Raw genomic sequence first — 24,293 nt, forward strand, 5'->3', positions numbered from 1 at the left:
TAAGTGTTTTGTATTTGGCGCGCATATGGATGTTGGATGAACACAATTGCACAAATTCATGATTTCACATGTCTAAAGGATTCTTTGTACATTAAAACGACATAAAATTTTGTGCATTATCCAGTTGGAATGTTTTGTTAACATCGTAGTAACCAAGTTTCATAATTTTCATTATCATAGTTTCAATGTTCAATATTTCGTATACCTCGTAATCCAGCAAAATGAATCGTGCGCGTCGCAATGTAACTGCTAAAAAGAAACCTATCGTAGAACACGACGAAAAGGATGACGACTTTGAGAGCGACGGTTTCGTTGATAGCCATGAAGACTTCTCGGCAAGTGAGGATGAATGGCTCCCAAAACCGGAAGGTGAAGGTAAAGGTGCTAATCACACATCTCCATCGGATTGCGAAGAAGTAGATACTTCACACGATGAAGAAACTTCAGATGACGACGGGGACAGCGATGGGAGCGTTGTGGCACCGTATCAAAATTATAAAAAGAAGCGGTATGTTAGAACTTGACACGCTGGTTATGTTTTATACTGTAGCTAATATTTCAGGCGTATGAAAAAATCATCTACGCAAGTCCAGACAAAAAGAAAGCGCCTTTCACCAGGAACAAGGAATGAGCTATATAAGCGAACTAAGAATCAACTGCTGAAGGAATTGAATCCCGAGTTGCCGCCGTTGAATGCAAGTTTGACTGAAATTCTTAAACAGTGTCAGTTCAGGAAGAAAAAAGTAATCACTCGGTCTGCAGAACCAGCGGCTACTACGAGCAAGAAAAAAGTGAACGATGATTCGGATAGCAGCGGTGACGATCATTTGATCAATCCCGAAAAACTTGATTTGAATTCAAAATTTTTCGATAAGGTTGAGTCGATGAAAAATAACACACCGCCGCCAGCATTCGACTGTAATGCCGGCATGAGGCTTTCAGATAGTTCCGATAACGAGGAAGAAGTTGAGGGACAACTCCCGATATCCATAGAAAAAAGTGTAGCAGTCAAGCTGATTAACAAAATTAATGACTGCTCGAGCGGTTTCATGAATTTCAATAATTTGGGGGACTTCAATAAGAAAGTGGAGGAAGCGAAACAACTGCTGAGAGATTACCAAGAAAAGAATTGTTCGAAATCGAAATCAGAACAGAATCCAAAGACAGATGACGTATCAAATTTATTGGCCCTTGGTGAGGCGGATACCAGCAATTCTCCTGGAAAAATGATAGAATCCCGTAATGCTAGCGACGAATCGGACTGGGAAGAGGTGGAAAACGTGGAGAAACATGATGCTTCCCAAAAAATAGCAGAAGACTATCAAGTAACGGTGGAAGTGGGAATAAATAAAACGAGAAAACAACGTTGGGAGGAAATCGAGGTTGAACTTTACATAAAGCGTCAGATTAATAAAGTCAAACGGGACAACCAGTTGGCTTGGCACAAATGTAGCGTCTTGTGTGCTATCGCCTTGGGACAAAGGCTTAACGAGCTAATCAATTCAAAGCAAATTCAGGCAATGACACTATCCCATATGCAGTCTAAGCAATGCTTATCTGAAGGAATTTCGGATTCAAAATTTGTGGAACAACTAATGAAATGGTTCCAGGGTGTATTTCAGCTGAAAAGTCAGCAAATGTTTGATCCCAAAACATTCAATGTACGATTCAGTTTGGCTTTAGCATTGTTCTCTCGCAACGTTACCTGTAAACGGGATTATATACTAATGTTTTTGACATGTTTGAGGGCAGCTGGGGTGGAATGTCGATTAGTAGTTTCCGCCAATGTTCCACCGAAGCGACCCCCTATGAAAGATCTTTGTCCCATATCCGAGCGAGAGTTGATTGAAAAATTCGAAAAAGAGTTTCGCAAACATGACCAAATAGCGGAAGATGATGCTCACGATACATCTCCAAGTGCTAAAGATTCAAATGATGCGGGTGTTGTAATTGATATTGACCAAAAATCTTCAGAGGATGGCCCGAAATCGAAAAGTCCCAGTCAACCTGAAGCCAAGTCAATGGAAAGCAGCATTACCTTGCGAAGCACACATAAATCTGAAGTAACTGACATAAAAAAAGAGAAAACACCAATCAAGAGTGACAATCAAACGATGAAAAGAGTTCGCACACGAACCAAAAGCAATGATATCAAACAACCTAGAGACCTCCCGGAGGTAACCAGGAAGAAAATTCGACTTTCACCCGTACCCAATAGACACGATTCTGAAATCCCAACGACAGCTAGTCCTCCAGCGAAAGAAAATGACAAACCAAAGAAATCTATCCACAAGCGAGTGTCGCCCCGAATTGCACAGAGAAGCATTCGAAACAATTCTCAAATGAGGAATGTCCTCAATAATATCAGTATTCCTCAGTTGGATGGTGTCCATGACTTAGACTCCCCTCCAAAAAGTATTCCACTTTCTCGAAGATTACGTAGTCGTGCCACGAAGAATACGGAAGCAAGCAGAGATAAATCTAACAATACCGGAACGCCTTTCTCCAAACGTGAACATAATACACCTCTGGGAAAACAACAAACTGAGAAACAACCACGAAAGGTGTCTAAACGAAAATTATTTGTTGTGAACAATACAGTTCAGGAAACTGCGAAGAATAAAACGAACCCAGTAAAATCGACTAAGAACAAAGTCCCCACTAAACATTCCTCGTCTGATTCGGAAAACGATGGGGCCTCTGTTGTATCAGAAGCTTCATCGGTATTTGGACAGACACGACCGAAGGCTAGCGACAAAACAAAGCTGCATTCAGACCTCGATAGTGATTTCGAACCGCCCGAAGGAAAGAAGTCCAAGAAAATCGTTTTATCATCTGGGAAGGCAAAATCAGAGCCACAAACTAAGACTAAAAAAGTAACCGCAACGAAGAGAGGCGGCAAAAAAACGACGCGAGACACAAGCGTCAGCGCAGTTTCTGCAAAGACCGATTTGTGGATTGAATTTTTCTCCGAAAAAGATCAGAGGTGGATCACGGTGGATCTTTTCAGTGGAAGGATTGATTGTGTGGATACCATAGTGGTGAGTCTCATTCGAAGAAATTGATGTCGTTGTTAAGGAATTTAAAACAAACTAATTCAGCGAGTAAATTCATGTCACGCTTTCCGCCCGCCTCGCACTAGAAAGAGACAAACAGCTATGTGTGGTTCCTGTGGTTGTTCTCCTGTTTGTGGGCGTTCTTAGTGCGAAGTGTTTTTTTCATTTGTTTGCGATGAAGATGAGAGTTTTTTTTCGAGAGCACGTCTTTAAGATGTTTTGACAGCATCCGAAATCGGGTGTGGCTACACTGTTTGCCAAAAATGGTTGCATTTCTAAAAAAACACCATATGGATGAAGGTATTGTGTTCTGGACCGAGCTTCGTGCATTTACGCAAAGGCCACTCTGAATTGGTTCGTACACAAAGAAGACGATCCCCAAACATATCCCAGGCGCCGCCAACCTAGTCGTATTGGGCCATACTGTCCTAGTCGGTGTACGAATATGGGAAGCCACCACAGATTCTTGCCGAAGAACTTGTTAATACCAAAAGAGCCCCATGTCACATTAGCTATAAATTCGCTCATCGCTCGCGTATGATCAGAATTTTACATCATATGCAAATACACCTTCTTTATATATATTTATATTTGCAATTGTTCATCAGAACACGTCGTTCATACACCCAAAGTTAATTTTAGCACATGTTATGGCATCCCGATTTATTACATTAAATGAGCCGAAAAATAACAGAAAATGCTCTACTCCCCAATACGTGTGTATCATTTGTATAATATATATATGCTAGAGCCAATATGAGCGAGCAGAACAGGAGACACATTGAAATGAAAACATATGAAAGCTTTTCGTATAATTTATTAAATACACGGCCCAGACAGAGGAAGATATATATTTTCGTTTATGCTCTTCTTTTTCCTTTTAGAAAACACTTTCAAAATTCATTTTACAATGAGGTGTAATATTATCACGCTTTTATACAACAGCACTAGATATGGATAGCGTGGTCGTGTGAAACAGCTTTGCATTTCAGCCGGCCTTGGTTCGATCCCCATTGACATTTGACCCTCCAGCACACGAAAAATTTTAATTTTTCAAAAATTGATTCGGCAAAGATCGATTCTTTGGTACCGATTTAATCAGTGGATCGATCCCTACACCGTTTGCAAAAAGCAACCGAGTGGATTATACAATCAGGAACAACTTGTCGACATCTGCCAGGTGTTTTCTCCCGAAGCTGTGGGAATCTTTGAAGCTACCACTATCCCGTCAAGCAAACCGATCCTGATAGTTACCGACTCGGCTAGCGTCATCGATGCCGTTGGCGCGGCTATATCTAGGCACCCATGGATACAAGCTATCAGAAGGTATCTGCTGCCGGATACGATCCTCATGTGGGTCCCCGGACATAGTGGGATAGTCGGACATGAAGCGGCTATCCAATTAAGAATGGGCGCAATATATCACACAACGGGGTTTCTTTCATCCTCTTTGCGATGTGTGAGAAGTTTGCAATTCGCTCGAACACATCGTTTGTGTTTGCCCGAAATACGAGAACCTTCGAGACTTCCACGTGAGCTCGTGAACATTCGTGATGTGCTTGATGATTACCCTTCAAAAACTGCTGCACTGCTCTGTCTTTTAAAAGATGCCGACATGTATTTCAAAATGTGATAAAAGGACTTGTAATCAAATCGAAGATCCTTGTTGTTGTCCTTCGCTATAAAGGAAACAAGAACAGTCGGTATCTTCGAATGGCGCGGATTGCCAACGGTGGCCATGGTCAGCTGAAATCCTCGCCGAACAACCAGGGAGAAGAAATCAAAAGTTTAAATGTGTGGAAATTCTCAGGATAATTTGTGACTCGTAACTCAAGTTACCGGACGCAGACTAAGACGCATCAAACCTGATACTGACTGATCAAATCCGTTGCTTCGTTCTCAAGTTAAATCGTGAGGAACGAACACCAATTCATTTTCATTTATATAGATTGCCAATTGCTTATCCGCATATTAATGTTAGTAATAAGATTATTGTAAGCGCATCTCGCGGTACTGTTTCATTGTTGTTGAGACAACCAGACATTTTTCAGTCATTTCGATGTCATTTTTTTGTATAAACACTAATCACTTTTTCCCTATTTTGCAGCGTCATGCCACCACACCGATTAGCTACGTGTTTGGGTTCGACAACGGGAACCACATCAAAGATATAACGCCACGCTATGTACAGCATTGGAACACGGTTAGCCGTAAACTGCGAGTTGAGCCCAAATGGCTTAATAAAGCCCTTAAGCCATATCTCGCGGATAAAACCGAACGCGAAATGCGGGAGGACACAGAGCTGAATAAAATTCACATTGACAAACCGTTGCCAACAACCATCGCTGAGTATGTTGAATGTTTCTAATAGCATAGGGTTTTATTTAGATTCAATACCCTAAAATTCTAGAAACCCACGCTTTCTTCATGATATTGGGTGTACAAGTGTGCTTTGAAAAAAATTATATTAAGTTTAAACGCCCGTTGCCTTTAGACACAATGATATGGCCTGTTCAGCCACTCCCATACATTTGCTAATTTCATTTCAAGATTGACACGGAACATAGTTCAATCTTGTCTTGTGCAGGCCTTCCTTCTTCGCTTGTGTCGATATATCTATCCTCTATTGAACAGTTGAAACCAATTTTCACATGATGAAATTGATGAAGCATGGTCCTCATTGAAATCATACAGCATTCTATGACGTTTTGTCGTTCTTTTCCACAAATGCAAACAAAACATCAAAGCATCCCGCTTTGATTACAAAAATAGAAACGTTGTTTACAGTACAGTTACCCACTAAAACAAAAAAACAATGACGCTTGAACAAGAAAAACGTTAAAAAATGCGCGATACGTTTTAGTGCCACTAACGTTTTTTTGAAACTCACTTGTACACCCAAAATAACATTTATTGTATTGATTAAGGCTTGAAACATTTAGAAATCCGAACCACAAAACCAGTTGTAGCTCAGGATTGGTCAAAGGTACGAAAAATGTTTTTATACCCAAATGCAGATAATGTATTGTTCGTTTCCGATATAATGCTGGAAAATTGAATCGCTTTTTTTTTTAACCAGTTCATTTATTTGTAAGGCTCAATCGCATAAGCTTTGCGGAGCCGCTAATTCAAGGTTTGTTTATACAAAGTTTCAACTAATTTCTATGTTTAGTAGGATTCGACCGAATACTCGCGGTTTACTCGAGGTTAAAAGGGCAACATTTTTGTGGGACGGGTCAGGTTGGGGATATGGATATGAGGTATCGTTGTCTCAACCGAGGGTTGCCGCACGCACTGTAGCATAGTGCATAATGACCAGGGATAGCATCTGGTGTTCGACTAGCTGTCGAGGGTGGGCGATGGTGAGATGGGGGGACAAGACAAACAAACTAATAACGAAAAAGAAAAACACAAAAGCATTAAATACTTATACTAGACCGTTTCACAAACATATAGATCAACTGCATATAGCAGATGTCGCGAGTTCCCAACACGTCTCTAACAGGAACATAGGGTTGTCTTCCTTGGACCTCAAGGGCATTCAAAAGGTACTCTCTGGCTGCGTAATTATCCGTACATTGCCAAACTGCGTGATCGATGTCATCGTAACCGTTTCCATACCGACAGACGTTGCTTTGAACAAGATTTATTCTGTGGAGATACACATCTAGCGAGTAGTGGTTGGACATAAGTCTACTCATTACACGAATGAAGTCACGACTTAAGTCCAAACCTTTGAACCACGCTCTCGAAGAAACCTTTGGAATAATTGAATATAACCACCGCCCAAGACTTCCAGTGTCCCAATCGGTTTGCCAACTCAAGAGGGAACTCTGACGCAGTAATTGGAAAAATTCATCGTATGAAATCTGTCTATCAAACAATTCGCCTTCCTGGGCACCCACCTTTGCGAGAGTGTCCGCCTTCTCATTGCCAGGAATTGAGCAATGAGAGGGGACCCAAACAAAGGTTAACTTATAAGATCTTTCGATCAGTGCACTCATCTGCTGTCTCACTTTTGTGAGGAAATAAGATGGGTGCCTACTAGTTTTCATCGACTGGAGAGCCTCAAGCGAACTGAGACTATCCGAGAAAATGAAGTAATGGTCTGCAGGCTTGTTGGAGATCATCCCCAATGCGAAGTCGATTGCTGCCAGCTCAGCAACATAAACGGAACAAGGTTCCTGCAGTTTACGGAAGGCGCTTGAATTTTCATTGAAAACACCGAAGCCAGTGGATCCATTGAGGCGAGACCCATCAGTGAAGTATCTTTTCATGCAATTGACTTTTTGGTACTTTCGGTTAAAAATACGGGGAATGAAAGTTGGTCGAAGCTGATCTGAAATCCCAAGTATTGCTTGTTTCATCGACAGATCGTATTCAATTGAGGAACTGCTGATGGTGAAGTGAGCACGGTCTGGAGTAAACGATGGAAGACAAATATCTGATGAAATATAGTGATGATAAATTCTCATAAACCGAGATTGTATATTTAGATGAAGCATTTTATCAAAGTTTTCAATCACAAGTGTGTTCGTGATACCGCATTTCACCAGTATTCTGAGAGAAAGTTCCCAGAATCGGTTCTGTAGAGGAGTTACTCCTGCCAGAACCTCGAGACTCATGTTATGCGTTGAGTGCATACAGCCGAGAGCTATACGCAGACAATGATATTGAATTCGTTCCAATTTTAGAAGGTGACTTTTAGCTGCTGAGAGAAAGCAGAAAGAGCCATACTCCAGAATAGATAGAATAGTTGTTTTATAAAGCGTTTTGAGATCTCCCGGATGAGCTCCCCACCACGTGCCGCAAATCGAGCGGAGAAAGTTGACCCTCTTTTAATATTTTTGCTTCAAATACGTAATGTGGGTATTCCAAGTGCATTTTGAATTAAACCAGACACCAAGGTACTTGAAGGTCAATGATTGGGTAATGCTTCTGCCCAAAAGCTTGAGTTGCAGTTGGGCTGGGAACCGCTTTCGAGTAAACACTACCAGTTCTGTTTTCTGCGGCGAGAATTCGATCCCTAAGTTCCTTGTCCAGGAAGACAAGTTACCTAGGGAATTTTGCAATGGTCTTTGCAAGTTTTCGGCATGGGAACCTCTGACGGAAACCACACCATCATCTGCAAGTTGTCTTAGCGTGCATTGTTCTGCCAAACAACTGTCAATATCTTTCACATAAAAATTATAAAGAAGGGGGCTGAGACATGAGCCTTGGGGTAGACCCATATAACTATTTCTGGAAGTTGTTAGCTGTCCAAGGGTGAAGTTCATTTGCTTTTCTGACAACAAATTGTACAAGAAGTTATTCAAAATTCCAGGAAGTCCACATCTGTTCAGATTGTCTGACAGAATTTCTATGGAAACTGAATCAAAAGCTCCCTTAATATCCAAAAATACTGAAGCCAGTTGCTCCTTGTGCGCAAAGGCCAGTTAAATATCTGTAGAAAGCAACGCTAGACAATCGTTTGTTCCTTTGCTCTTGCGAAACCCAAATTGTGTACTTGATAGTAAATTATTTGTCTCGATCCATTGATCGAGTCTTCGAAGGATCATTTTCTCCAGCAATTTTCTAATGCACGAGAGCATAGCAATCGGGCGGTATGAGTTATGGTCAGACGCTGGTTTGCCAGCCTTTTGAATTGCTATCACTTTGACCTGTCTCCATTCGGGTGGCACAATATTGTTTTCTAGTAGAGTATTGAATAAGTCTAGCAAGCGTATTTTCGCGATATGGGGAAGATTTTTTAGAAGAACGAATTTAATCATATCGCTTCCGGGTGAAGAGTTGTTCGATGAAAGAAGAGCCATAGAAAATTCCAGCATTGAGAATGGTCTGTCCAGAGGTCCACCGCTTGGAGACGTTTCTCGAAGAATATGTTGGGCTGGAACTGAGTCTGGACAGACCTTTTTAGCGAAATCGAATATCCATCGGTTGGAGTATTCTTCACTCTCGTTGGTAGATGAGCGGTTACGCATGTTGCGAGCTACCCTCCACAAGGTGCGTATTGAGGTTTCACGAGAAAGACCATCGATGAAATTGCGCCAGTAACCGCGTTTTTTTGCTTTAACTAATTGTTTCAGCTGTATTTCAAGCTTTGAATATTCCTCGAAGTGTGTGGATGTTCCATGTCTGCGAAAAGCTTTGAAAGCATCAGATTTTTTCAAATACAATTTTGTGCATTCATCGTCCCAGCCAGGAGTGGCTGGTTTTCTTTTAAATGAAGCACTTTGAACTTTTCTTTTTTGTGCTTCCAGTGAGCTTTTATACAATAAATCGACGAAGAATCGATATTCTTCCAATGGTGGAAGTATATCTATTGATTCGACACCGATTGTTACCGCCGTTGCAAATTTTTGCCAGTCGATGTTCCTAGTTAGATCAAATGGAATTGAATCGCTTGTTTGAGAAACCCCTTAAGTCCATTTGACGCACTTGCGAGAAAACGCAAAAAACTGTTTTTTCTCAAAATTTTGATCCAAAACATATTATTTGGGACCACTACTTCACCAATATAACTTATTCAGCTCAAAGTATAACGCTTTGAAGTTGATGGACTTAGGGGAATTCTCAAACAAACTAGAAATTATCGGTATATTTGACGGTTTTGAAGTGATTCAATTCAATTTTATGTACTTTTAATGTTCATGATGCTCATACCAAGTAAGAAAAGGGCTATTTTTATGTTATGCTCTGCATTAAAGGAGGGATGGGTGGTAGGGGGGCCAGATAAGTGTTATTTATTTTACTCTTAATGCATAAGGAATTTAGCGTAGCGCATGTGATTCTTTTCCACCGCCAAGTCCTTCAAGAGCGAAAAAGCTGGATGAACGAAAACTTGAAGTGGATTTTTTGGTCATTTGGGGTTTTCCGGCCACTGCTTTCCAACGAAATGGATGTTTTCTCACGTAGTTTCTGGTGGTTTTCTCGATGATGATATGGTGGGATATTTTCACGGGAGACGACGAAATGTGTTGTATTTGTACATGGTTAGTTACAGTTCTCAGCTTGGGGTTTCCGAAAGATGATTTGTCTCTCAAATCGATTGAGTAATGTCACAGCTGGAACATCCTTTCCTTTCCTATTTTTGTGTCCCTTTCCATTGACTCTTGCCCTTTTTAAGCCTTCCGCATTGTTTTTCGTTGTCTCCCAAACACCGCGCTTACATTTCGCGGTCATGTCTGGGTCACAATTCAAATCAGAAGGCATTCCGATTATGTTGAGTTATGCATGCTTCTTACGACATCGGATGTAATCAATGAACGAAATTGTATATCTATCGCAGCGTTGCCCATAGTGATAAGTAGAAACATGGACTTATGGGGTTTCTCAAACAAACGAACATTTGAAACCCCAATTTGAGGGGGTTCGTAGAACTAACTTTTTCTAAAATTTTGATAGTCGATGTAGGTACCCTCAAGGACTCAAAATCTGCCAAAAAGTCAATTTTGATAAAAATGGCGTTTATGGGGTTTCTCAAACAAACGATTCAATTATTCTGTAACAGTTTTGATGAATTTTCGTACTTTTCTTCGGTTTGATTGTAGATTGTATTCTCTGTTGATCAAAGATTGTATTCTCTGTTGGTCAATCTCAGCGACCATTTTATTACACGATATCTTCATTCTTCTTCTTCTTCTTCTTCTTTGTTTTTAAGAGGCTTTAAACTTTGCAGTTCATTCGCCTCTATATCTTGACGTCTGCAGCATTCCGAGTCACTTAGGCACATTTCTTCAATTTCCGCTTGATAAATACCCAATATTTTTTAATTGGGCGGAATTGGGGGCAATTCGGAGGATTGAGGTCCTTCCCAATGTAATCGACTCGATTGTCACGGTACCACTGAAGCTCCTCTCGACTTGCCAAAGCTTCACCGGGCCTTTGTGAGCTTTAATAAACGGAAGGAGATGTTTTCACAGACATCTAGACATTTTCGAGTTGTTTTGTTTGTGACGAAAAACTTGGTTTTTCTATCCACAGACGCAAATCTCTTGACAAATCAAAAACTTCCTGGCAAAATTGTTAGCGAAAAAGAACTTCAGTTCGCTGGGGACATCTCCCCTGGCAGTGGCCTTATTAGAATTATTAGAAATTCAGAACTGGAACCTGTTCAACATCCATCTTCAGGTACGTTTCGTCATCCATCAGCATGCTTCCATCGTACTTCGTCGAAAAATCGTTGTACAACTTTCGATCCTTTGGCCACCACATTTTGTCTCAACTTCCTGTTTGGTTGTTGGAGGCACGGACATTACCATAGCCTTCTCGCATGTGGATTCTTCGGCAGGTTCATCGATTGAAGTTGTGTTGACGTAGTACGAGAGTCACGGCTTTGCCCTAATTGCTCTCAACATTTCCAACCGCAGGTTCTGGTCATAAGTTCCATTACGGCGCGTCCTCTGATCCATCCGAACAACAGTTCGTGTGTTCACGGAAATGATTTAGCATATCATACACGGTGGATTTAGAAAAAAAAATAGAAAAACCGGTTGAAACTTCTTCTCTCGGTTTTAACGTGAATTTTTTACCGTCGAAAGATACAAATTTTCAAACAGCTTGCTGTCGAATGATTTCAGATACGCCTATTAAGACCGCTGCTATGAAATGAACAGTGATTCCGGATTCTAAATGTTTCAAGTTTAATATAATATTTACATCAGAGAAAAACAATAAAAAAAAACTATATTTCAGGTGCAAAAACCACCCGTTATATGTGTTGAAACGCCATCTGCTGAAGTACGAGGCTTTGTATCCACCGGAGTTACCCAGCCTGGGATTCGTGCGTGGAGAGGCGATCTTTGCACGTGAGTGTGTGTTTGTACTCCAGACTCGAGAGAAGTGGTACAAGCAGGGACGCGTAGTGAAGCCTTTCGAGACAGCCTACAAGGTGGTGAAAGCGTGGAAATACGACAAACCAAACAACGAGTGGAAATTTCTACCCTGTGACATTTTTGGAATCTGGCAAACGGAGGAATACGATCCACCGACAGCTGAAAATGGCAAAGTTCCACGGAACGAGTACGGCAATGTAGAGCTGTTCACGCCGAAGATGCTTCCGAAGAAGACGATTCATTTACAACGTAGGTGGAATGTTATCCCAGCCTTATGAATGTTTCTTTGATCCTTCCTATAGTTCCAGGGCTTAACAAAGTTTGCAGACGTTTAGGAATCGACTGTGCCCCAGCTCTAACAGGTTTCGATATGGCTCAGAAACGCATGGTGCCAGTGTATGATGGGTTCGTCGTGTGTGAAGAATTCGCCGAACAGGTCGCTGAAGAGTGGCTGAAAGAAATGGAGGAAGAGGAACGCAGAGAACAAGAGAAGCATGAGAAACGAGTTTACGGTAATTGGAAGCGTCTAATTAAAGGACTACTGATACGCCGAAAGCTGCAAAACAAGTACAATTTCGATAATTCGTGAGCTTTGATAGCTTTCTTTATTATATTTTAATATTTGTATGTTATTGTTTGTGCTATATCACAGATTTTTGCGTTATAAATTAGATGTTGCTAATATGTTTGTATATTTCACTTCAATAGTTTCCAAAATTATATTTGTTTCTCAATCTGTTTCTTATTAACAATCCTTTGATCAATTTTGCCCACCTATCATAGATTACTTTTTCTCTTTTCTCAAGTTTCCTCCTTTCTTGTTCAACCTGATCACGCTCGTACTCTTCCAATACCTGTTGTTCAAACTGCTTGCAGATGACAATCCCTTCAAAAACCGGATGATTACCCCCAGCATGCAAGCCGAATCCCACAACTGCTGGTGCGTAATCCACTTTTAACCTCCGGCATATACGCGATATATTTATTTCTGTAAAAACTATACGTTGCAATCCTTCATTACTCCCGTTGAGGCAATACTTACGCTTGAGATGTACCGTCCCTTTAGGCAGCATGCAGTCCTTGAATATTTCGATATTCCCATAAGCATTTCGCGGCACACGCCCATCTATCGGTTCCGGTGGAATATAATCTTCCGTTTGCCAGTAACCGAACAATTCTAGTTGAGTCTTCTCGCGCTTTAGCTTCGACATAACTACCTTATAAGGTTGCTCATGCATTCGTATAACTTTCGCATGCCGCAACCATACTTCGCGTGAATGAAGAGTGCGGACACAATCGCGGGCGTAAATTGGCTCGCTACGGAAGAAACCCAATGGTGGGATGTCCGGTGGATATATGCCCTGGAACTTCAGCAGATCTCGCGCCAAACAGTACGACGGATGGTTTTTGAAACTGTAAAAAACGGGTTGTTAATATTCAGAGCCGAAAACTATATAATGCAAAAGTAGCAAAATTACTCCGAGTATTTCTCAGGGACAGGAGCTTGATACCGCAGTTGCTTAAACTGTAGCTCTTCTATCAAATCTTGGATTGTCTTACGTCGTTTGCCGAAATGATGAGTCACTGATTGTAACCATTTCTTATCCACTCTCAATTTTCTTGATGCCATCTCGTTCCGCCACCAGTATCGAGGTGTTACATCTTTCAGTGAGTTATCATTACCCCAGGCAAATACGTAAACTATAGGGTGTTCAAGAGATGCTATAAGATCTTCGAGACAATCGACCTTTCCGGATACAACGTCAACCGTTACCCAGCGTTTTTCGATTGGTACAAAAATTTCCACCCAGCCTGAGATTATGTTCAATGAAACTTTCAATTTGGTATTGTCTCTCGTATTCTTCTTATGTGTCGTTTTTTTGTTCGATACGTCCACCCGTCGATTGAAAAATGATGATGTTGTCTCCCGATTTGTCTGTGGTGGACATAATTTGATAGAACTCAAACCATACTTAGGCTTCTTCAATCTTAGTTTCCATAGCTTTGGCTTTGATTCGTTAGTGCCGTGGTCGAGACGGGTTCTCTTATCAGGAATTACATCGGCATTACCGTCCATTTGTGGTATTCGAGAAAAATGGATAAACTCAGGCTTTCTTTTTAGAATTTCCGTAGTTGTGAGAGGCACATTCGGATACCTTTCCTGGAAGCTAGACTTCATGTTTCTTTTTCTACTACCATTCACAGAGGGTTTGATTTTTGATTTTTGTGGGACAATATTCTTCGAGGGCACATTCAAATGCATAACCAATCGAGTTTCAATTGAAATAAAACGCATTATAGCAACAAATAAAATAACCAGCCACTCTTCTGAATTTTTCATGTTCCTATCAAAATTCACTGGTTTCCAATTTAGAACATTTGCGTGATTATCGGTTATTACTTTTTTAAATATATCACAGATTGTCTTGAGACATAATACATTGATTGAATCTAAATCGACCATTACCATTTTTTCGAGAATTTTAAGAATTTCCATGCTGTTATTTGATATCAGACGACTGATAAGCTTATTGAGATGAAACCCTCGACCGATCAAACAAAGTAAGGAAACACAGTGTACCTGTGAACGCTTCTCCCTTTGCTCACTTTGAAGCAATCGCTTCAATTGCGCTTCTACATCAAAAACCTTTCCGTTTTTGTTTGGTGGTTGACTAACAATTATATCTACATTATGCGGCTCGTAAACTCCTATCTGCTCCCATTCATCATCGGATGCTTCCTTCTTACTACAAGTGCTTTCCATGTTTTCATCTTCGATGCCTTCAGTTTTACAAATAACCCGCTGAATATCCTCATCTCTTTCTGCGTCGCATCGGTCTTCAACCTTTTTCTCGCTTATATTCGTTCCTGCTAAGAGCTGCTTCGACTGTCCAAATGTAGCTAATTGAGTCAACATTAGATTCACCCGATCATTTTCTTCTTCATCAAAATCCGATTCGTCCTCACTCGATACTACTTCCGGTTTGATGTTTTGATCTTTTCCAACTGCTGGCTGTGGATACTGTTGACTAAAAAATTGCGAATCCAAATCGATGTTCTCCAGGCTGACCAAATGGTCATCTACACTACTGGAGCTGTCGGAATCTGGACCATCGTGTCTAGGATCAACAGTTGATATAGCGCTTTCAATTATACCATTCGCCGAAACATCTGGTCCAAATTTTTTTGGAAGTCTGTTGAAAATTTTCGAACGAAGCGACGGATTGCTACCACAGAGCTCTTTCGACATTTCAATGATTTCAAAAGCTTTACACTAGAAAGGTTCTTTTTGCTAGAAAATAACCAACATACTTTTGCTTTGTTGATATTTTTGTGATTCGTGTTGTTTTTTCTTTTTCGCACGGACACCAATGATGCCAGATATTTTTTTAACATCATTCCAGGCTCAAAAAAATCGTAGGGTTGTATCCGAGATACGACCGTTTAGGACGTAGGACCACGCAATCTTTTTTGTAGTTTGTTGGTTTATCATTTCGAATATTATTTGCGAATACGTCAAAATTTCATAAATAACTTTTCGGTAAAAAGTTCCAGGAACCCTGAAAGGGTTTAATGGCTTGCGTGGTTTTGTGGAATCATTTCGAGAAGCAACGATCCTCTTGTCAATACACTAATTGATCATATGCCGCAATTTATTTCTTTATATGAATGCAAGCATTGCACTGAGAATTCTACGAGAGGCATCTTCCGTGCATCGCCATACAACGAGCATCAAACACGCTTCTAACAGATGCACATAGTTGCAGCGATATACTTCAAGTGAATATTCGCCAGCTTTCACAGCTCGAGGGGGAATCTTCTAAAACACAAAACAAGCAGAATCATCGTCCTTTGAAAGATTCTGAGAATTTTACTTCTGCTTTTTCTCCTTCTTCTGCTTCTTGAATTAAAGAGACTTCAAACTCATAGAGTTCATTCGTCTCTCCAAGAATTTTACTCGGAGAAGATGCAATACTTATACGCTAGCGACAGCTTACTTACTTCGCAAATATTTTCTTTTCGCTATTCCCCTTCGTTGTTTCTATTCTTCTTCTTCTGCTTTTCCTTTGTTTACCGAGACTTTAAATCTAACAATTCATTCATCTCCGACTGTTTCTATTCTAGCTGCTGCATAAGTTGCTCGTTATAGACAGCTCTGTTCGGGAAAGCACACAAATGGACAGAACAAATGTGTGGGGAAATGGGAATGCTTCCAATTTTCATCAATTTAAACCATATAAAGACTATGGGATTGTAATGTGTAGCATACAAAAAAAATGTCGCTGTTGTGATGAAGCTCTTCGTTTATCATGAAAGCGCGGATGAACGGTGTCACCAAGAGCCTGTTTGTGCACCTTAGGCCAGACACGAATCCATCAGGAGGAGAGTGATGCCACAAACGGTTCCCCGGAAAGATCTCGAAGCAGCCGCTACACACACACACACACACACACGCGCGGAATTCTTTCCGTTTGGATGCCATTCAGCATCGAGAAAGATCCGGAAAATAATCTGCCAGTTCCTCTAGGAATTTAAAAATACATTCATGTGAAAGAGTTTATTTGAATGATTTCTATCCATGTATTTTTTTTTATAAATTCGTTTATTTTTACAGGCTCAGTTTCTTTTCATGTAACACTGTGACCAAATATGTTTCAATCAAGTGCTATTAACAGATGGTTATCGAGTTAGCATTCACCACTGGTGGGCTTCCAGTATCGAGGAAAATGTGGAAATATCCAATCGTTACTGAAAATAATCTGCCAGTACCTCTGGGAATTTAAAATTACATTAATGTGAAAAAATTTATTTTAATGTTTTCTGTCCATGTAACACTGTGACCAAATACAATTGGTTTTGTGATTTTTTAATTAATCGCCGCAATTAACAGGATAGCTTCTGAAGATTATTCTTCCCCATCAGTAGGATATTTCCGTATCCAATATTGTATGCGCCCGCAATCGATTATTGCTCAGTCGCCGAAAGTTCCGAGCTCAGAGAGTTCATTCCCCTCTAGTTTGCCTTCCAAATTGCCATCGTAAACCACGACTTCTCTCGATTCAATCACGCACAAAAAGCATACTTAAGCGATATTCTGGTGGTGAGACGCATTAATTTTTCGTGAGGACATCGACAAGACAACATCGTTGCTGAGGATGCTGGACGGCGAAGGATCGAGATTTGCCCTGAAACGCGAGCAGTTTGTTTGAAACTGTGAGGGAGCACAGAGAAGCCGATCCTTCAGGAGAAGAGAAGGTGACCATCGAAGCAGTCGCTACACACACATACACGCAAGGAATTCTTTCCGTTTGGATGCCATTCAGCATCGACAAAGATCCGGAAAATAATCTGCCAGTTCCTCTGGGAATTTAAAATTACATTCATGTGAAAGAGTTTATTTTGATGTTTTCTATCCATGTAACACTGTGACCAAATATTTTTCAATCAAGTGCTATTAGCAGGTGGTTATCGAATTAGCATTAACCACTGGTGGGCTTTCAGTATCGAGGAAAATGTGGAAATATCTAATCGTTACTGAAAATAATCTGCCAGTTCCTCTGGGAATTTAAAAATACATTCATGTGAAAGAGTTTATTTGAATGTTTTCTATCCATGTAACACTGTGACCAAATACATTTGGTTTTGTGATTTTTCAATCAATCGCAATTAACAGGATAGCTTCTGAAGATTATTCTTCCCCATCAGTAGGATATTTTCATATCCAATATTGCATGCATAAAACCTTGTACCTCCAACGTAACGCTCTCGTTTTCGAAGTCCCCCAAATATTCATTAATTTATCCATTCAGAATGGATTCCGATTCAACTTCAAACAAAGGATCACTGAATCAACGATAATCCTACGTCACCATTGCGGTTATACCATAGATATAACCCACTTTCTGTTTTTTTTGACGAAGAACTACGTCTTTCAGGAAGGTGCCAAATCAGAAAACAGGTCACGTTTTTATGAAATAAAGTTAACGTTAATAACTATTTTCACTGTGAACGAATTCTCATTATTTGCATACCAATCGAATCGGAAATTCTATTTTTAAGATTTGTCTGATATGCTATACATTACAACTCGCTAATCTCTAAATGATTTAAATTCATGAAAACTGGAAGAATTTCTTTTCTCCCATATATTTGTTCTGCCGATTTGTGTGAACCCTACCCGTATTTCGAATGCTTATAACTCGCACATTTCTTAACAGATCGGAAAGATTGTTTGCATCAATTGATTGGAAATATTTCTACGCGTCTACAATTAATAAAATGTTATTTCTCATGAGATGAACAACTAATAACTGTAATATGTCAAGCGTTATCTAAACGCCCTAACTGCCAAGGGTTGATTGGCCTGATATACGGTTTCCCCAACACAAACTTCAAAATCGATGTACCTATGGAAATTCGCTTTGCAACTATACATGCAAGTCGGGAGTATTTTTGTTCCCACTGAACTGTGGTATCAAAATTAATGTGCCTGGGGGAATCCGCTTTGTCAAACCATGCAAGTCGGGGGTATTTTTTCCCACTGAGATGTGTTTCCCTAACACGGACTTCAAAATTAATGTGCCTGGGGGAATCAATACAATGATTGTTTGGAATTTTTCCGTTCACATATTTTGGTAGTCCTAGGCATCATATCAAACGTACTAGGACGTTCATTAAATTATCCATTACATCATATCCATAATCCATTACAAAACTTCGAAGCATTCTGAAATAATATTCGAAGTGGTAAACAGGTGGATTGCATAATATAATTGCGTATTTCTACGTCGAAAATATGCGGTCGTGTCCTAGATACAACCCCTTACAATTTTTTCGTTTTCGTTTTTCGAAGTTTATTTTGAGGTCAATGTAATGGTGGTGAAGTTTCCAGTTGACGAGGATAAGGCATCGAGACGACTCATGCCGCCAAGATGATGTGATCGTATTTCACCGCCGACCAACCGTTGGAAGCGGCGGTCTTTCGTATGCAAACCTGTGTTCCACTGATTGCCCGGTTAGTTTGAAACTGTATCCTACCCTTTAGCAAGGTCCGACCGAACTTTAGCGATCGTCGGACGGCATACATTTGTCTGGTGCATTACGTTTGCCCGGTTAATTTTGGTTTTGAAATATATCTAGAGCAACATGTCAAAAGGGCCTAACTTGAAAATGTAAATAAACTTTTTATTGCATTGTTTGTTTGAGAACTCAAATATCTATCCATATAATTAACAAAAACTACTAAGAATACATGGAAAAACACGTAAAAATCATTTTGAAAAAACGGCCTAACTGATAATACTGAACTTTGCAGATAGACCCTTTTATGAAAAGGGATCTAACTTCAATTGGATCTAATAAAAAGTTAGGCCCTTTTATTGAACACATTCGTTTTATATTTTCTGTCAACTGTCTGTTTTTATACGGAAGTTATAAGATATATATCTGCAAGAGTATACAAATCCAACTATTCTGTCTTCTTTGGATCTGGCATTGTCCTTCATAGAAAATTTGCCATTTAATTTATCGCGCAAGAGTGACGAGACGAGCTATAGCAAATATCAGTGTACCTTCGTATCCACCACTCAATGAGGCTCCTGTAAATATAAGTATACCTAGATTGTCTGAATTCCATCTATATGTCAATAATATTCAGCATGCTCATAATCCAAGATTTCTCATATGGTTGGATATGAATGCTGGTACCTATCGGGCAAGCTTTCAATTTGAGAACCCTACAGTACACTATTCTTCACTGAAATCCAGTCCATATAAAGACAGGTGTGCCACCATAACAAACCCACTGATTCGTACCATCTTATAGTTCTATTGATAACATGCGAATGTTTCCAATGTTAAATCGCTGAAGTGATTTCGACATATAGGTCGCTATTCATAACGCGCCCTTGCGATTGCGATCGATCGCGTACCTTTTGTTACACATCTAAACGTTTTGAAATATATATTTCTCGTGTATCTCGTGTTATAGGTACAATGGTCGCCAAAGTTAGTACATTGTAAAGAGTATTGTTTGTTCCAAAATTAAGGAAATTAATCGGGCTTATACAAAGAGTCATTTCGTTCCATCCAAATATATATATATATATATATATATATATATATATATATATATATATATATATATATATATATATATATATATATATATATATATATATATATATATATATATATATATATATAAAGAGCGGAAGATGAGTTTGTTTGAAATTTGAACGGTGTTCCTTTCAGCAAAATATGAAATCGTTCTGCATTTTCGTGTTGGTTACATCTGAATCTCTATTTGCTGGCGCTTGAGGTCGCACTGCTCACCGCACTCAGCATGAGCAGTTTCCTCCTCCTATTTATTGATTTATTTGTTTTTTTTTTATAGTTTACATGGTCTCGGGACCAAGGGAATCCTATTTCTTATAATTTTTTTTCTTGAAAGCTGTTTGTTCACATAACATATCCGAATTACAGGGAGATGTCTTTTTTCGTTTATGCGTTATGATTTTTCAGAGTTAACATATTTTAAGTTTTCGTTCAATATTCCTATGAGACTATACTACATCTATGCAACTAAAATCCAACTTTTACGCAAGTGTTCAGCAAAGTTGCTTGACTCTCAATGCTGTAACTCACGAATCAATCGACCGATTGCTATTAAATTTTGACACGTATCCATTGGAAGATGGTGCTTTGGGATAGTCAAGTAGATTTTTGCAAGAGGCGTCATCTAGTCGTCAACCTTATGAACTTTTTAGCTGAACTGTTATATAATATAATTTGACATATTCGTATATCGCCCTCACTTTTGCATGTTGTACGCATCATATATCACTCAAATGTGACTTGGATATATGTATATCGCCTCCGTTTATGGCATTTGATACTATTTGATGTTTGTTGGGGTTTAGATGTCTGGTGGTGATTTTCAATCTGGGGCCATGATTTTTGAGTGGCAAGCTATAGATTACGCGTGACTACAGTGTTAAGTGCGATTCACATACAGTGCGCTACACATGCAACGTCCCGTCACAGAAAATTCAACGTAAAGGAATGAAATGTCAAATATCCTCCCATGGAAATCGTATGGTAGCATTCACATATACCATCACCGGCAACTTTGACCTCGGCAAAATAAGTCCAAGAGCATAGTTGACGGGACGGTGACGCTATATGTGTAGCGTACTTACAACATTCACGTTATGTCAATTATTCTCCCATGCAATTCTTATGGAAACATTCACATACTCCGGCAACGTAACGACTCGTCAGCAAACGTTCAACGAAAACGATCGGCAAGATTTGTAGAAACAAATAATTGACGGAGACGGACGGTTCGTTGGGTTTTTGTTTGGGCTTTGTGTCACGGCTTTTGTTTTGATTTTGGTTGCATTTTTTATGCCAACATCTCCCAGTTTCATATTTCTCAGTGAAAATCATTCGCGACTAGCTGAGAAAAATAGTCTATATATTATCATTATTCTTGAATATTTTTTTTTTAATTTAATTTAATTCAGAACTGATTCTATGCATGCTGATTCGGTAGAGGGCATTGTAATTTAAAACTGTTGTAGGTGTCGACTCTATGAGCCTGATCACGAACGTCACTTCACGATGAAAAGGAAAAGATTTGTATGCGATTTGTATGCATTTCATTCCGTTTTCACCGTGAAGTGACGCTCGTGATCAGGCCCTATGAATAACATTAAATAAATCGTTCGTATGACATTTGACGAGATGGTGCAGCCGCAAGCATAGACTGCATGTGTGAATTGATGAAGATGTTGGCGGAACGTGGACGTTTTTTCCGTAATATACTATGTGAATCGCACATTAGTCGGAAGATGTTTCTTCCGCTTTGATACATACATTTCGTAAATAAACGGTCTCCGCGAAGTGATCCACAATTCGGAACTTAATTGTCTTCAAAATAAAGTATGTTTTCACATTTGGCATCCCTGCCCCCATGTACTTAAGGGCAAGATGGTGGAGTTAACAGGTGGCTCGTAATTTACACTATTTAGAAAAGACGTATGAGGAATGGCAAGACGAAAAGTTTGGATTTGTTTATGTTATTACTTACGTTGGTATGGTCACATTTGATTTCGCCGAAGGTATTTGAAGCAGTATAATAAATAAACAGTTGTCGTTGAAAATAGTAACCTAGTAACCTTTATGCATATGCTTCCGCCAGCTGGCTCGGCTAATGTGATATGATTTTTTCAAGGAATGCTTTGATCGTGGTACCGCCACTGGGACAAAATTTGCAGCTTTGTTTTTTGTGCTGGTTCATAACGGCAATCAACCGTGCCGGTGAAACTGTAGTCAATGTTTAGTGTTGTTTGGATACCATCCAAGGTTCTGGAAAAAAGGTAATGAAGATGGTGGTTTTTTAAGCGACATAGCATGCGCTGCCATAACTATTTCTCAAATAGTGACGTCAGTCGTTGTGTTTATATTTGATTGCATACCACATCCATGTGAAAATGCTATTTTCAGGAAGTGTTTTATCAATTAAAAACGTACACTTTATTAGTGTTTCTGCTGAATATGAAGCTAATGTGACAGCAGGCAGTGATTATTTGTGAATTCACATCGAAAAAGACGGATAAAAGTGATATTTCCATGTGCCATATTCACTCCCCCACGTTCATAGAAACGAACGAAATTTCATCATTTTAACGTTACGAAGTTGATGTTTTGAAGGCTTTCAGTGTCGGTGTGTATATTGTGAGGAAATAATCGGCAATTGATTAAAAAAATCACCGAAAATGTTACTGCTTTCGAGATCTAAGTATACGACTGCTCTTTGGACCTTTTTACTACATAAATAATCGAAATAAGCCACAATACAATTATCATCTGTTAAAAACAAACAGTTGAATGATTTCATGGGAATTTCGGCTCAAATTATCATGCAACCGTGAGTACTTTGAACATTGTTTTGTTTTTTCCATATACGTTCCATATCGAATGCAAATAATGACGACACGATATTTTGCTTTCCAATACAGATATACTTCGCCTACTGCTCCACCTCAATATGTACTTCATTGGATACCATTTATGTAAATAGTGTAAATAAGTTCAAACCAAGGCGTTGTACTATAGGTGGACCGCAATGTCAAAATTGCTGTTCGGCCATTGCTCGTGAAAAAACAAATTTGTTTACAAAACAAGTCGTATCTTTTGGTGACAAATGCATTCGTTGGCAAAATAGCTGCTCGCGCTTTATTGTCGAATCATAACAGTGCAGAAGGATGTTTTAGTATATCTTTTCGCCTTTCTTTCCAAGCAAAATGTACTTCTGTTTGGCTCCCATCGGCGGGGAAAAGAGTATTATCAGCTTACGGCGTTGGTGACAAAAAATAACGCTGATTGTGGCTCCACTGATTTCGCTCAGGGAGGAGGAGAATGCTGTGCATATACCGGGAAGGAGATCCGGAAAGGGCCGTTACAAGTAATTGGCTAGAGCAAAAGAAGGTTGTGCACTATATTCCACGAATATATATTTGCTTATTTTTTCCTCCAATTATTTTCTTTAGCGAGTTGACATTGAAATCATAACCACACACCCAAACAAAAAGTAAATAATTCTGTAAGGTTACGTCTCGCTATTCGTCTCACGTCATGTCCTGAAAGTGTCAAGAACGAAACACCTATAGTTCAGCATCTTGGTTCAAACCAAGGAGCTGGAATTGACAGGTGGTTCGTTTTCGACAGTATGATGATAAGGCATGGAAGATGCGAGAGGGGATAATAAATGACAGCGACTATTTTTGTTTATAAACAAAGCAGGTCTAATTTTTATGCTACATAGCGGTCCACACCAACATATACATACGCTGGGCCGGTTTCAATCGAACTAGCTGTTGTGTCTAACAACCCGCACGATCATGTGAGTCTCCAGCTAAAGCAGCAGTCGCCGGGAAACGATATGCATGGATATCCACAGCGTATCGCTATCACTCAATCCTAATGGGTCGCCAACGACTAATTCCACCAAAGCGAATGGAACTTAGAGCAGTACGGCACAAGCCCGCCGGTAGTGACCCTTTCATATACCCACTAGCAAAGCTCCCACAATCGCTGAATTGCCAATCCCAGTAGCAACAGCAACAACCCTCACGTTCCGTAAAACAGCAATGCAGCCAACAACTTGCAGCAGTCACCAAAACATAACAATGATGCCAACAGCGTAAACAAAACCAACGTTTATGCGCAGCAAACACATAGCGGTATGCACTCATCATTGCATGCCATTTGTTATCTTTCTCGGAAAACTCTAGCCGTTCGTTTGGTCGCTGTCAATTCGAACTCAAGTAATGGCTGAACAGCAGTTCTGACATAACGTTCCACCTTATTATACACCTTGGTTCAAACTTACGGGATA

At 39.8% G+C, this 24,293-nt stretch overlaps 2 protein-coding genes across 2 annotated transcripts; one reads left to right on the forward strand and one right to left on the reverse strand.

Moving 5' to 3' along the window:
• The first annotated feature begins 11 nt into the window (after window positions 1-11).
• On the forward strand, window positions 12-12,574 carry LOC129778175 (DNA repair protein complementing XP-C cells homolog). The gene is made up of 5 exons (XM_055784912.1): window positions 12-508; window positions 563-3,041; window positions 5,164-5,405; window positions 11,751-12,139; window positions 12,193-12,574. Exons 1-5 carry the CDS (start codon window positions 222-224, stop codon window positions 12,477-12,479), a joined length of 3,684 nt encoding a protein of 1,227 aa, XP_055640887.1. The 5' UTR covers window positions 12-221; the 3' UTR covers window positions 12,480-12,574.
• LOC129778176 (uncharacterized) lies at window positions 12,349-15,246 on the reverse strand. Its single transcript, XM_055784913.1, has 3 exons — window positions 13,369-15,246; window positions 12,933-13,303; window positions 12,349-12,878 (listed from the first exon to the last, which is right to left on the reverse strand). The coding sequence occupies exons 1-3, from the start codon at window positions 15,138-15,140 to the stop codon at window positions 12,592-12,594; spliced, it is 2,430 nt and encodes an 809-aa protein (XP_055640888.1). The 5' UTR covers window positions 15,141-15,246; the 3' UTR covers window positions 12,349-12,591.
• Window positions 15,247-24,293: the final 9,047 nt, after the last annotated feature.

This window comes from Toxorhynchites rutilus, chromosome 3, assembly GCF_029784135.1.
Source record: "Toxorhynchites rutilus septentrionalis strain SRP chromosome 3, ASM2978413v1, whole genome shotgun sequence".
NCBI lineage: Eukaryota > Metazoa > Arthropoda > Insecta > Diptera > Culicidae > Toxorhynchites > Toxorhynchites rutilus.

What these genes read in the sequence shown, in the direction of transcription:
- LOC129778175 (XM_055784912.1), top strand. Translation starts at nt 222, where the DNA reads ATGAATCGTGCGCGTCGCAATGTAACTGCTAAAAAGAAACCTATCGTA. An exon ending in CAAAATTATAAAAAGAAGCG is followed by an intron (nt 509 to 562) that starts GTATGTTAGAAC and finishes CTAATATTTCAG; the next exon opens with GCGTATGAAAAAATCATCTA. An exon ending in GAAGACGATTCATTTACAAC is followed by an intron (nt 12,140 to 12,192) that starts GTAGGTGGAATG and finishes TCCTTCCTATAG; the next exon opens with TTCCAGGGCTTAACAAAGTT.
- LOC129778176 (XM_055784913.1), bottom strand. Translation starts at nt 15,140, where the DNA reads ATGTCGAAAGAGCTCTGTGGTAGCAATCCGTCGCTTCGTTCGAAAATT. An exon ending in GTCCCTGAGAAATACTCGGA is followed by an intron (nt 13,304 to 13,368) that starts GTAATTTTGCTA and finishes CGTTTTTTACAG; the next exon opens with TTTCAAAAACCATCCGTCGT. An exon ending in AGGGACGGTACATCTCAAGC is followed by an intron (nt 12,879 to 12,932) that starts GTAAGTATTGCC and finishes TAGTTTTTACAG; the next exon opens with AAATAAATATATCGCGTATA.